Source organism: Centropristis striata, chromosome 12 (genome assembly GCF_030273125.1).
Source record: "Centropristis striata isolate RG_2023a ecotype Rhode Island chromosome 12, C.striata_1.0, whole genome shotgun sequence".
NCBI lineage: Eukaryota > Metazoa > Chordata > Actinopteri > Perciformes > Serranidae > Centropristis > Centropristis striata.
This window is the reverse complement of record NC_081528.1, coordinates 3,781,076-3,795,266: the sequence shown is the minus strand read 5'-3', so window position 1 is coordinate 3,795,266 and position 14,191 is coordinate 3,781,076. Positions and strand designations below refer to the sequence as shown.

The 14,191-nt window shown below is 39.3% G+C and overlaps 2 protein-coding genes and 1 non-coding gene across 3 annotated transcripts; 1 reads left to right on the top strand and 2 right to left on the bottom strand.

Annotated features, from left to right (window-relative positions):
• The first annotated feature begins 526 nt into the window (after positions 1-526).
• sil1 (SIL1 nucleotide exchange factor) lies at positions 527-6,252 on the top strand. Its single transcript, XM_059346495.1, has 12 exons — positions 527-649; positions 1,493-1,575; positions 2,281-2,422; positions 2,573-2,678; positions 2,806-2,911; positions 3,198-3,284; positions 3,486-3,581; positions 3,678-3,799; positions 4,104-4,200; positions 4,292-4,456; positions 4,870-5,034; positions 5,784-6,252. The coding sequence occupies exons 2-12, from the start codon at positions 1,498-1,500 to the stop codon at positions 5,982-5,984; spliced, it is 1,365 nt and encodes a 454-aa protein (XP_059202478.1). The 5' UTR covers positions 527-649; positions 1,493-1,497; the 3' UTR covers positions 5,985-6,252.
• Positions 6,253-6,818: 566 nt separating this feature from the next.
• On the bottom strand, positions 6,819-6,900 carry trnal-uag (transfer RNA leucine (anticodon UAG)). The gene has a single exon. It is a non-coding gene; the product is annotated as a tRNA-Leu (tRNA).
• Positions 6,901-7,754: 854 nt separating this feature from the next.
• cfap96 (cilia and flagella associated protein 96) lies at positions 7,755-13,596 on the bottom strand. Its single transcript, XM_059346804.1, has 8 exons — positions 13,516-13,596; positions 13,307-13,406; positions 12,238-12,457; positions 11,152-11,289; positions 10,448-10,523; positions 10,031-10,216; positions 9,270-9,433; positions 7,755-8,020 (listed from the first exon to the last, which is right to left on the bottom strand). The coding sequence occupies exons 2-8, from the start codon at positions 13,395-13,397 to the stop codon at positions 7,966-7,968; spliced, it is 930 nt and encodes a 309-aa protein (XP_059202787.1). The 5' UTR covers positions 13,398-13,406; positions 13,516-13,596; the 3' UTR covers positions 7,755-7,965.
• Positions 13,597-14,191: the final 595 nt, after the last annotated feature.

Below are 14,191 nucleotides of genomic sequence, written 5' to 3'. Positions count from 1 at the left end.
ATAAACCCCTTTATGGCAACTTGACGGCAGACATGTCAACTTCCAAAATGCTATAAAAATATTACTAATATATATAATTTTTTCAACTTTTTTGGGTTAAATCTTTCAATCAACTTCAGTCCTTATAAAAACTATCAGCCATAAATTATTTATTATATGGAAAACAACTACATTTTTGTGTTTAATTTCTTCATAAAAAAACATCAGTGACAACATGCAATCAAACTAGCATTTAAAGGGTAAAAATGCCAAAAATGTTTAAAAATGTGTTAGTTTTGAGCAGGGCGGAAGTTGTTTAAGAAAAAAAGTTAAAAAAAAATCAATCTGTAAAGTTTTTATCACGCCCAGACGGTTATAAAAAGGATGTGAATCCTTCTTCCACCACTGTTTGTTCCCTCTCCGGACCAGCAGGTGGCGGCGATGCTCTCAGTCTAGTTTGCGGACCACAACAAGAGTTTAGTGTAGAAGAAGAAGACCGACGTGGACCAATCAGAGTCCAGGAGGTGACAGCAGCTTCAGATGTCTGCGGGAAACGTCAGTCCCATAGAAATCTATGATCAGTTCAGCGTGTGTGGATTAAACCGAATCTTTCTATCTAACTAACTAACTAAATAACTATTCGTCTCGTCGTTTCACTCAACTGAAGCAGGTGAGTTGTTTCTATGGTTACAGTGAGCTGTTTGTTTCTATGGTTACAGTGAGTTTTTGTACCTCGTTTAACTACACAGGTGTCCTGGAACCAGCCAGTGTTTACCTCTTATTCTAGACGTGTTATGTTTACATGTTAATGTACGTTATGCCACACCAAACTGGTCAAAATATGAGTTTTTATTTTATTTTACCTAAAGTGAGTTTACTTCTTTTTTTTTTTAAGCCAGTTTGTGTGATTTATTGTCGTTGGTTGATATGGGGTATAATCATATATTTGGCATACTAGTGTATTAACAGGAACAAATGCTAAAAGAAGCCAAATAGATTTAATAAAACCATATTACCATATAGCTTGTATGTTTTCCTGTAGAGAACAAGGCGCCATTAAACATGATGATGTCTAAACAGTCGTGTTATTACATCATTTTATTTTCTGAGACCACTAGATGGCGCTCTGTTCAACTAAGGACTGAAAACCAGAAATGTACCTTTCATTTTTTTTACCAGGCATTGCATCATTACAATGTTGAAAAAGAAGAAAACGTGGCTGGTCTAATATGTTTTTCCATGACTGTATATCTGCAACAGAAGCAGTCTGACTCACAGCTGAGAAACTTATTTACTAACTAATTTCTTTTTAATAAAGTGATGAAAATTTACAAGGAATCAGTGCAGAAACATGTCAATTGAAATTGAGTGTGATTTCAGTCCTCTGTTGAACAGAAAACTCCATCTCATGGAGTCAGAAAATAAAGAAAATGGTTCATGAGGCTTCATTAGGACATCACTAGGTCCAGGTCTCTTCAGTGAGTCAGTAGTTCTGTTCTCTCCTGTGTTCCAGTCACCATGAGGCTCATTATATCCAGCTGTGTTTTCCTCCTGCTGCTGCATTGCTGCCACATAACTGACATTCACGGCCAAAAGGTGAGATATATTGGTTATACTATGCATTAGGGCTGGGCGATATATCGATATAAAAAATATATCGATATAGTTCAAATTTGCTCTAGGCAAGCTGCAAAGTAACTATAAACTAATGTTGACATGTAGGCTTAAACAGTCTTTGTTAAAAAACAACAACTATGAAATGAGAAAATAATATGAATGTAGAACATTTCTAAAGCTTGACTTTGGAAAACACTTGGTTGTACGAGTGTGTTTAAGTGAAACCAGAGTCAAATTTAGTTTTATTGAAGATATTTATTTATTTAAATGTGCAATTTAAGGAGCTTTGATTTTAAAAAAGGTACTCCTGTTGTTATACATTATTTATGTTCATTTAAATAAACGGTTTCAATAAAACTACTTGTGACATGTCATATTTGACTTTGACTGAACATTTGTTCTCACTTTGCGATAAAAATATCGGGATATACTGTATATCAAATATCGATATTTAGCCTAAATATATCGGGATATGACTTTTGGTCCATATCACCCAGCCCTACTATGCATATGTTTTCACGTCTTACATTACATCATGTTTGGGGTTGAAAGGGCAATAAGGTGAAATATTAGTCTATCCATTCTCCACTAAACTACACTGATCTTCCAATTGTTTCACTAAAGATGTAATGGTTTCTGTGTGTGTGTGTGTGTGTGTGTGTGTGTGTGTGTGTGTGTGTGCAGTCTGACTCAGCCTTAACTGTGGTGGAGGACCCAGAAGGAGCAGATGGAGTAGTTAGTGATGAAGAGGAGGTGACGGCTGATGAAGATGAAGGAGTTGTAGATGTGCTCCGTCCTACTGAGGAGTGGCAAACACTCAAACCAGGTACACACACACACACACACACACACACACACAAACAGACACACACACACACACACACACTGTAGAGGGACTGGTTCATTATAAAACACTTCTTATCATGGTGTTTTAGACTCACTGTGTGTGTGTGTGTGTGTGTGTGTGTGTGTGTAGGCCAGGCTGTCCCAGCAGGTTCTCATGTCCGTCTGAACCTGCAGACAGGTCAGAGGGAGGTGAGACTGGGAGAGGAGCAGCTTAAATACTGGACACAGGAACACAGGTATGGGCCCAGAAAACACTTGTGTGACTCCAATAAGTAGTTCCTTTATATCACCTTTTGTAAGCCCACAGCCCTCAGCAAGACACATTTGAATATCAGCATCAACAATAAAAGTGTGTGTTTGCAGAGAGACGGAGGAGACTCGGTCCTCCTTCAGTCCTGAGGAGCTGAAACGGGCCATGAAGAAGATGAAGGAGGACCTGAACCCAGAGAGCAGAGACTCAGACCAGCAGGTACCAGAACAGCACATAGATTAGTAGAGGTGTGAATCCTCAGAGGCCTCACGATACGATTCTCCTTTTTACTAACTGTTTAACAAAATTAAATTCAACCAAGAATTGTTTTGTCCAATAAGAGAAAATTCTCAGTCTATTCATCTCACTTCAGTCTTTTTATTTGTCCACAATAAGAGTCAAACCCACAGACTGACCAACAAAGTCTATCTATCTATCTATCTATAACATATAACAGTCAGACTGTGCTGAATGTGTCCTCTTCCTGTCTCTCGTGTGGTTTTAGGACTCTGTGGCGTCCAGGTTTCGTCCCCTGGACGAGTTAAAGAGAGACATGGCTCAGCTGGACCTGCAGGTGGAGACGGATGTTCAGGTAGTCTTCACATTTACTAAATAGACAGTTAAACAGTGCTACTTTTGTGTTTTAAGCTCTAATCACGATATGTTTTTAGAGGTTGGTCCCAGTTTAAAGACGTGTGTCTGTATTGGATTTCAATAACTGCAATAGTGACCATCCAGCAGAATGAATATGAATGAATATAATATGAGTGAAGTGTGTTGATGTTTTGTGTAGATTATGAGGCGTCTGCTGGATCAGTTCAACAGCAGCAACTCCACCACAGAGCAGAAGCTGAACGTCCTGCTGGAGCTGGAGTACCTGGTGCACCAGGTGAGAGGACAACATGTTCTCTGCCCACATGTGTTCTGATAATATGTTTCTAACACTGCTTGTGTGTGTGTGTGTGTGTGTGTGTGTGTGTGTTAGGTGGATAACGCTCAGAGCCTCTGCTCCATGGGGGGTCTCCAGCTGGTTGTCGAGGGTCTGAACAGCTCTGACTTCAGACTACAGGAGAGCTCTGCCTTCGTCCTGGGATCTGCTGTCTCCAGGTACTGACTGATGCCCGAAAGAGATAGTTTGGATTTATTGAGGTTGTATGAGGAACTCGGCCCTAGTCGTGTATTTTCTACAGTAGATGGTGTTACATACAGTACCAGTCCAAAGTTGGACACTCTTTCTCCTTTTTATTATTTTCAACATTGTAGATTAATACTGAGGACACCAAAACTATGAAAGAACACATATGGCACATCATGACATTGGCACATCGTGCTGATATCCTAGTTTTAAACATTAACCAGGGTTGTCAGCTGTCTGTGGGTTGCTAACAGTGTGTGTGTGTGTGTGGTGCAGTAACCCGGCGGTCCAGGTGAAGGCGGTGGAGAGCGGCGCTCTGCAGACATTGTTAACCATGCTGGCCACGACACAGCCACTCAGAGTCAAGAAGAAGGTATTTATACAGGCCACACCCACATTTATGGTTAAGAGTATGTGTATGAATAGAAACCACTGAGCTGTAATGTTTTCTGTCTTTCTGTCAGGTTCTGTTTGCGGTGGCGTCCCTCTTAAGGAACTTCCCCCACGCACAGCGCCACTTCCTGTCCCGCGGCGGGCTGCAGGTCCTCTCAGAGATGTTCAGGGAGGATGGAGGTGGAGTCCTGCGAACACGCATCGTCACCATGTTATACGACATGATCAGTGAGAAGGTACAACACATTAACTCTATTAGAAGTTCATCTATGAGGTACAATTCCCCCCAGGTTTATTCTTCTAGACAAGAGGCTCCAACTAGTGATGTGCCAACGAAGCCTCATGAACCATTTGCTTTATTTTCTGAGCCCACTAGATGGAGGTCTTGGCTTAAAAAAAACAAACCGTCTCTAGCAATGGTAATTGAGTGTGTATTCACGTTACTTTTATTTAAAACAAATGCATAAACTTCAGTCATGGGTCTTAAATTGTATTCGTTACGGTCTTCAAAAAGTCTAAAAAAAAGTCTTAAATTTGACTCGTTGAAGCCTGCGGAGGCCCTGGGTTCAGACTTTTAGAGTACCGGTGGCCCTTGTTGAGGACTTTCTAGATGAAACTGTCTCTCCTCCTCCTCCTCCTCCTCCTCCAGGAGCTGATCTCTCAGACGGGTCTGGACCCGATGCTGGACGCCTCCCATGAGGAGCGTCTGCGTCAGTACTCTAAGGTTCCTCTGAGTGGAGAGCTGCTGGAGAAGGGCTGGTGCAGTCTGGTGCCCCAGCTGCTGGAGTCCACCGAGCACGACTACAGAGAGAAGGTGGGCTCACTTCAACATACTGTAACGTATTTAAGGCGGGAAAGCATTACCGCATTTCTACCATTAAAACCTGTTGGGGCGCTGTTGTGTTATTCTACCATAAAAGCTGGAAAAGCGGATACATCGTTTTTGTAGTATTTGTAGTTTTTTGCTCTTGGCCAATGAAATGCATCAGAATACATATAGTGGAGCGGCTAAGTGATATAATATGGGAGTGTCACAATGCAACATGAGACTTTTCCAGAACTTTGAAATCATCACCAAAAAAAGACACAACATGACCAAAAAAAGACACAAAAAAGACACAAAATGATTAAAAAACAACACTAAATGACCAAAAAAAGACACAACATGACCAAAAAAGACACCAAAAGACACAAAATGACCAACAAAGACACAAAATGAGAATACATGTGGGAGTGTCGCAATGCAACATGGGACTTTTCCAGAACTGAAATCATGGTGAAGACGACTATAGCGGAAGAAGCTCAGATATAACAGCTATAAGCTCTCAAATACTTTCTGAATTTCATTTCTATCTGCTACAGAGGCTGAATAATCTAAAACTTCAGGTTTTAGGGGGTTATTTTAGAATCACCCAGAGGTTTTACAGGCAATTTTTTTTTATACAGGCGTTTTAGGCCTAAATGGGTTAAAACTAAAATGACCAATATTTGTCTTGGAGAAACCCAGACTGGCTGAACTAAACACCCTGTCTGAACTGACCATGTGTGTGGTTTCTCTGTCAGGCTCTGCGGGCCCTGCTGGCGATGGCCCCGGTCTGTTTGGATCAGTACCGATCAGACGGCTCTCTGCACGGCTCCCTGCTGTCCCTCAGAGACCAGTACCAGGAGATGGCCCAGTCAGAGATGATTGTTGGAGAGGAGAACGGCTACTATGCAGAGATCGCAGAACTTATAAATGCTCTACAAGTCAAACTGAGACGATGAGAGGATCACAGACTGAAACAAGCACTCTAAAGGTTCATAACAACCACACAAGGACAAAACCCTCAAGACAAGTCTGCTGCAGACAATTCAAGACGTCAGAGGACCAGATGATGTGCTTCACCTGTACCTGGTGGATTTATTGGTCAGTCAGTATGCAGGTTTCATTGGTGGCCTTAGGTCTTTGGATGGGGGTGGGGATCGGAAATAAAACATTTTTACTCTGTGTTCATTATTTAAGAATAAATAAATTATTTAAAAATGACGGTGTTGTATTTGTCGATTTCAAATTGATAGTCCTATTTTTATATATATAGAGAGAATTTAGAAAAAATGGTCTTATCATTTTTTCCATCACTGTAGAGATGCTTTTGGCATTTTTATTAAATCAACAATGACCAAGACTCTTTGCATCTACACTTCATTACATGAAACTTGATGAATAAATGATCACTGTCTTAGCTCCTTTAATTAAAAATTAAATTATTAAATTATTTCTTATTTTATTCATTTATTTATTTCACTTTAACACGTCATTGTATGAACCTTCATGAATGTAGGATTTGTTGTGTTTAGACTGGATTAGTTTTATAAAAAAAAACAAAAAACAGGTTAACTAGGAAGGAAGGAATAAGAGAAAGTATTGAGCTTTACTGGTCTCAAGTATTTACAGTTCACTATGTCTCAGTGGTGTCAGACTGATTGAGATAAGGCCATGTGACTGAAGTATTTGGTTCCAACAAATCACCTGAGTGGATCAGGTGTGCCAGCCACTGGGTTCATTTCATGTATCAATTTGACAATTTTCCTCCAATAGTCCCAGAAGTCCAGAAAATCTGGCAGTGGTGGGATTTGAACCCACGCCTCCAGAGAGACTGGAGCCTAAATCCAGCGCCTTAGACCACTCGGCCACACTACCTGTTCCTCCTGTGATTCTCCTTTTTACTGGTTCGTATCAAACTCAAAATGTTCATTGTACTTTGGACTTTAGACATAAACACCAGAGCTGCCACATAAATACCTTCAACAATCAGTCATATCAGCAACATTTAACAGTTGACTTTGCTTGGATGTTAACTGGTTAATTCACAATCACTATGTTTGTGATCAGCGAAGACGCTGTGCATAATAAGCCATGCTGCTTTGTTTATGATCAGCTGCTGACGTTGTGCACAGTTAGCGACGGCGGCCACAGTTGCGTCTCCCGTATTTAATCTGCCGCAACTATCCAAAACCATACGTCACCTCCAGAGTCTCTAAATCCCTCTGGGGGCCTTTTTGTAGTGGAGACACGCAGAGTGAGAGGACATTTGAGAGGGCGTGGCCTGTATTAAAATATCTGACATATAGCAGTTTAAAAATGAATCACATATGTTTTTATAAACACACAGAAAATAAACATTCACAGTCTCTTTACAGGAAACTCCTGCTTGATTAAGATCAGAGCAGCTCTGATTTAGGAAATCCCACCGCACCATTTGGAACATTAACAGGAAATCAAGAGACCTGACGCACAAACATTAGGTATAATAGTGACACAAATATGAAAACTGCGCAGTTGCTGTTGGAACCAAGGACCTGTTTGTGTATCTTCAATATTGTATCTGTTTTGTGATACTTGTCAATAAATCAGGGCTGTTTCTTTAGAAAATCTTGTTGTCTGGTAAGATTTTCCACTACAATGACTAATTGTTTTCCCCCCAAAAGTCTGATAATAAAAGCACCTTATGACAGAACGGAAGACTAAAGGAAGTCTTCTCAGCTTTCTTTATTTGAGCTCTGGTGTGTTCCTGTGTGACTTCAGAGCATTACAGCAGCCTTATAAAGAGAAAAGGGAAAAAAGGGGGAAAGTTCTCAGCCTCTGAAGATGGCTAAAGCTGTATCACCCATACTGGGATGGATCTTTTTCAAGGCTAAATATCTGTAGGAATCCAATGGCTGATAGCTAAAGTCATCCAGTATTGGTGCAGTTTGTGTTCTGTCATCAGAAGGTCATCACAGCTGGAATGGTTGAGGAGTAGTTTGAAGAGTTCACACTTCTGAAAAAGAAAGAAAAAAAATACTTTTTGCACATTTTGAATATTTATGTTGCAACAATTGGCAGCTGAAAGTAAGGTGCTGTGGAAAACATGAAATAATGTGTTTGATAATCCCTTTTTCTGATAAACTTGAGATAATTTACCAAATATGCCACTTAAATAGCAATGCATAGGGTACAGGCTCACCTAGTCAGTGGGCCCAGAAACTAAAGAAAATGTTTAACCCATTTAGGCCTAAAACACCTGGAAAAATGCCTGTAAAACCTCTGGGTGATTTTAAAATAACCCCCTAAAACCTGAAGTTTTTCTGTAAATTCAACAGAAGTGTCAACTCTTCTACTAAATAATAGATTTTTCAGCCTCTGTAGCAGATAGAAATGAAATTCAAAAAGTATTTGAGAGCTTATAGCTGTTATATCTGAGCTCCCTCAGCTATAGTCGTCTTCACCATGATTTCAGTTCTGGAAAAGTCCCATGATGCATTGCAACACTCCCACATGTATTCTCATTTTGTGTCTTTTTTTAGTCGTTTTGTCTCTTTGTGTGTCCTTGTTTAGTCATTGTGTGCCTTTTTTGGTCAGTTGGTCTTTTTTTGTCATTTTGTGTCTCTTTTGGTCATTTTGTGTCTTTTTTTAGTCATATTGTGTCTTTTTGTGTCTTTTTTTGGTCATTTTGTGTCTTTTTTGGGGAATTTTGTGTCTTTTTTGGGGGAATTTTGTGTCTTTTTGTGTCTTTTTTTGTAATTTTGTGTCTTTTTTGGTCATTTTGTGTCTTTTTTTAGTAATTTGTGCCTTTTTTTAGTCATTTTGTGTCTTTTTTTAGTCATTTTATGCCTTTTTGTGTCTTTTTTTGGTCATTTTGTGTCTTTTTTTGGTCTGGAAAAGGCCCATGTTGCATTGTGACACTCCCACATGCATTCTGATGCATTCAATTGCATGCATCAATTGCAATTGGCCAAAAGACTGAAAATAGGTGGAAAAAACTACAAATACTACAAAACAACGTATCCGCTTTCCCGGCTTTAATGGTAGAATAAAACAACAGCGCCCCCGGTTTAATGGTAGAAATGCTGTAATGCTTTCCCGGCTTAAATGGGTTAATGAAGCTTCATTTGGCCATCACAAGAAAGTCGAGCTTCAGAAGGAAGCTTCATCTGTGTCATAGCACCTAACAGGATGATGTTTGGTGATTTATGAGGCCTGAAAGCCTCCGTGTGAGAACAGAAGGTTAATAGAAACAGAGATCAAACCTGTTAACGTTGACGGTGATGATGCTCTTGACAGGCGTGCTCTTAGGACCAGGAGAAGGACGGAAGACCGGCTCTGGGTTGGTCGTCTTGGAGCGGCGGTGGACGTAAGGATCAGCAGAATGTAAGGGATAGCTGTCAAATGTCCCCGCTTTCATTCCTCCAATCTAACACAGGATACATAAACATAAACATCATGTAGGGTCAATTTACTACCTCTCTGAGTGAGAAAAGTGGATTAAAGATCAAGTCGAAGTTCCTTTTAGTTTTCTTAATTATCAAACATCAGAATACACTGCCTAGGTACAGCGGAGGAGAACTTTGTCAATTTCAAGGCTGCTGAAAAAAGGTGGTCTCGAGTCCAATGGAGCCCTCAGTTCTCTCTGGCTTTTCTGTCTGTGTGTAAGATCATTTAACTTGAATGTTCCAGCACATACCCAGTGCATGGGCACGTTTTCCTTGGAACGAGCACCCTGCTAAGTCTACTTTTTAACCTTAAAAGGATACAACCTATACTTGTTTATATTCAAATTCAACAGCCTCTTCTGTCTGACAACTCCCAGATCTTTACAGTTCATTATTATCGTTTTAACCAGTTGTAACAGTTCTGTTCTGAACAAAAGGTCAGACTGGGGCTTCTCTAGCAAAGAAGAACACTTATATTAAATTTAACATAAAATATACTACAATCAGTTAACTCATAACATCACAATCAGATAAACAGTCAATATTAAACCCTGATGTGGTGCAGCAGACAGAATCACCTTTTTGCTGGGTGACGAGGGCTTGAAGGGGGCTGCAGGGCTCCTCTGAGCAGCGGGGAGGCTCTTGGGTGCAGGGGGAGCCGGCTTGTCGCTGCGGTACGGGTTGCCTTGGAAATAATCTTTGGGGTGGAGGTTGAGTTTGAAGGGACCGTCTCTTAACTTGGACCGGTGGATTTCTGTCTCCCTCTATATCACACACACACACACACACACACACACACACACACACACACACACATTTAAAATATTTATTCATGCCCACATAAAAAAAAGTACAATTATTCTTGTACAAGGGACATAAATACTGCCAGTGCAGTTGACAATAGGAGTCGGTCAGTTACAAGGTGCCTCGGCGGCTGAACAATAATAATATATGATGTTATATATATATGATGACAATAGTCTCATTAGTGTTACCTTCAGTAGTTCTCTGGCTCTGCTGTAGGGGTCGGAGGCGTACAGCTCCAGTTTGGACAGAGTCACGTTGGGATAACTGCAGGAACAAACACATGCTATGTACTTCAGCTGTACAAAGTATTGTGTTATTATCATCATCAGGTAGCCGTAGCATTCTGGTTACAATTGGAAAGTAAATTGTAAATAAAAACAGAATTCATGAAAAGAGTGTATTTACAAAAACGTTAGATTATCAGTTTGAACATTATAAATATATTGTCTTTTTATGATTTTAACTGAATACATACATGCGGGAAAAAAGGATTAGCAAATTCTGTTTCATTCACATTTTAGACAAAGTCCCAAAGCTTCTGGAATCGTGTTGTTGGTTGTAATGCTAAAACCACTAGATGGCACTCTCCGTTTAAGAAATGGGCTGAGCCTTTGTAGTATATTTTATGTTACAAGTGGTATATTTTATGTTACTTTAAATATAAGTGTTCAGCTTTACTAAAGGTAAAGTTTTGTTTTCTCGTTATCTCGTTTTTACAGTCTCTAAGGGCCAAAGTGACCTGGAAGTACATCAATTTAAATGAAAATTTATAAAAGTATATATATATATATTTTTTATTTTTTATTTTTTTTGCTTTGATTTTTTCTTTCTTTCATAGTTGACACTTCAGGTTTTAGGGGGTTATTTTTTTTTTTTATTTCTTGCCATGAACCTGTAACCGCTGCCTTTCTTGGGGGGAGAGGTGACGATGTTGCGTCCAGGAGGCTGATGAGGTTTCCGGGCGACTGCCAGTGGACTCATGGCTTCAACTGGTCCTGACAGAGTCCCATAGTAACTCCCTGAACCACAGCTGGAGGCACACAGACGATATTATTATAAGTTAGAAGTCAAAAATACAGTTCAGATTTTCCACTTAATTTCATATTTATTGTATTAAGTAGAGGTTATGCTGAGTAACTGAGTCATGTTATGCTAACATGACTCAGTTAGCAAGTTGACTGTTTACTGTTTAGAACAGGGGTCTCAAACTCAAATTACCTGGAGGCAGTATCAAAATGATAAAAAAAAGACACAAAATTACAAAAAAAAGACACAAAATGACAGAAAAAAAACTAAATTACTTAAAAAAAGACACAAATTGACCAAAAAAGACACAAAATTACTTTAAAAAGACACAAAATGTCAAAAAAGACACAAAATGACAGAAAAAAGATACAAAATGACAGAAAAAAAAGATACAAAATGACTGAAAAAACACAGAATTACCAAAAAAGACACAAAATTATTTTAAACAAGACACAATATTATTACAAAAAGACACAAAATTACCAAAAAAAGACACACAATTACCAAAAAAGTAATTAAAGGGACCTTCCACACACATCATGGTAAAGTGACATTCATATAAAACTCACATTAAACTTTCATATCAAGGTGGGGGCCACAAAATATCCTCACGAGGGCCACAATTGGCTTGTTGTGGACAATATAACCATGTAATTTTTTTTTCTGAATTAGTATCATTTAACCACTAATTACACACACTGTAGTAGGCGGAGCAGTGTGTGAGACATGCTGCCAAAATCAGCTACATCCAATGAAAAAAAACAGTATAAAATGAAGGAAAAAAACACATTTTAGGAGACTTTTCATTGTTCTGATATGTGTGTAAATGTTTGGCCATTTAAAACAAGACCTCAGAGTTTTATTATTTTTGCTCCATTTTTATGATGACTGACTTTAGAGTGATATTGACTCAGTTACTGAGGTGTGTCTGTGCTTGTGTATCTCCCCTCACGTCTTCTTGACCCCGTTGCAGGGCAGGAAGGTCTTGCCCAGGTTCTTCTTGGCCTGCTGGATGCGGTTCTGCCGGGCCAGTCTCAGCGGGTCACTCAGAGCTTCACGCTCAAATATCCGTTTGAAGGATTTGTCAAAGAAGCCGTTCTGAAGAGCACATCGCTGTTTAGAGATCCCCGCCTGCATCTGCCGGCTCCGATAGGCCGACTCGTTGAAAGGACCTGGACGTGGAGGAAAGAGACCTGGTTTAGTGTCTGGATGAGACTCAGCAGCCTTTAACTAAGTCCAATGTCAACCTGACCTTAGCAATACTCCACTAGTGCTCCCTAAGTCACAGAGTTGATGGAGTATAAAGAACAACAAAGTCTGTATTCTTTATTTCCTGCTGGACTAAAGGCATTAGCAGCTAGCACGAGCTGCTTCTGCAGCAGCTGATTTAGAGAAAAGATTGCTGGCTGGACACACTGGCATTTCCTTTTCATTAATAAAGTCTTGACAGGTGACATGCCTCCAAACCTCAGCACTTAATTAAACTGGTCACATAGTGAGATAGTCAAAAATGAAGCAACATTGAGTCTCTCCATCAGCTTCCCTCTAAAGTTCTGGCTTGAAACTCCATACCAGATTTTTTTTCAATGATTTTCAGCCAAGTAAAACCAGAGATAATGTCAAATATATTTAGTATAAAATATAGAACTAGAGATTATCCTCATTTTACCTGTTATATGTTATATATGCAACCTGTGTTCATATTTGCAATATTTAAAAATCTGTGTTTTGAAACATAATTTTCAAGATCAGATTTTATGTTTCTGTTGGGTTTAAAATTTTGATCAAGTAAGTCAACGTAAAAAAAATATTTATCAGGACATTTAGGTGAGGTAACGCTGAAAAACTGATACCAACATGGCATGGTGAAGATTTTTTATCAGATTTTTTAACAGACATAATAGGCAAATATTTCAGAGGGTTAATGCTCAATGTTCCCCAGAAAAATACTGAATTTGGGAAAACTGCTTTCACTCAAACTCAACACAGTTATAACTCTGGTCCAGACAGACGGGTCTTACGGTTGGTGGACGGAGTGAACTTGTCTCCTACAGAGATGTAGCTCATCTCCTTAAAGACGCCCAGACGCTCCATGTCGTTCTTCACCATCATCTTCACACACTGGAAACACACACACACACACACACACACACACACTCCTGTTACTGTGACAGTAAGGTCATGTTAACCTCATTAGTTGACTTGACACACACACAGAGTGAAACCCTACCTGTGGTAGATGTGCAGCAGCTCTGTACTGATGTGAGTCTGTGTGTGTTTGTCTGTATCTATGAAGCTATATGACTGTATACAGCTTCAGTGTGTCTGTGTGTGTGTGTATACCGGTTGGTTACCTTGGAGAAGGGGAAGTAAATAAACTGTGTCAAGCTGGAAAGTAAAGTTCCCAGAAGTAAAGCAATTTGGCCTTCAAAATAAAAGCACCACCTTTGCTTGAAGAATTAAAAATAGTGTGTGAAAGTACGTTAATGTTGGAATTACACTACTTGAATTTGTGATTTTTTTTTTATTTCAGTCTCCCAGGGCCAAATCAACATCAAGCTTTTGGCTAGATGACTTCAGTGTCTTTTTTCTTTCTTTTTTTCAGGGTCTTCAGAGCACTTTGTTTTGAACAATGCTGTTGTAATGGTAGTAATGTCTTTGCAGTTTCCTGCCCATGTTAAAAATCTTTATCCCTGTTAAAATACTGGAACTCATCAGTCTGTTTCATGTGAGTGGAAGGCAAATGTCTCCATCTTTCTTTCAAAATTATTTTTATTGGATTTTCCTTGGATGCATAATTATATCAGCTGTCAGAGCACACATTATTTTATCCAATACATCCATAGACTAGGCAAGTACAAAATAAATATAAACCCCAAAATTATATAGTCAAAATATACAAAAAC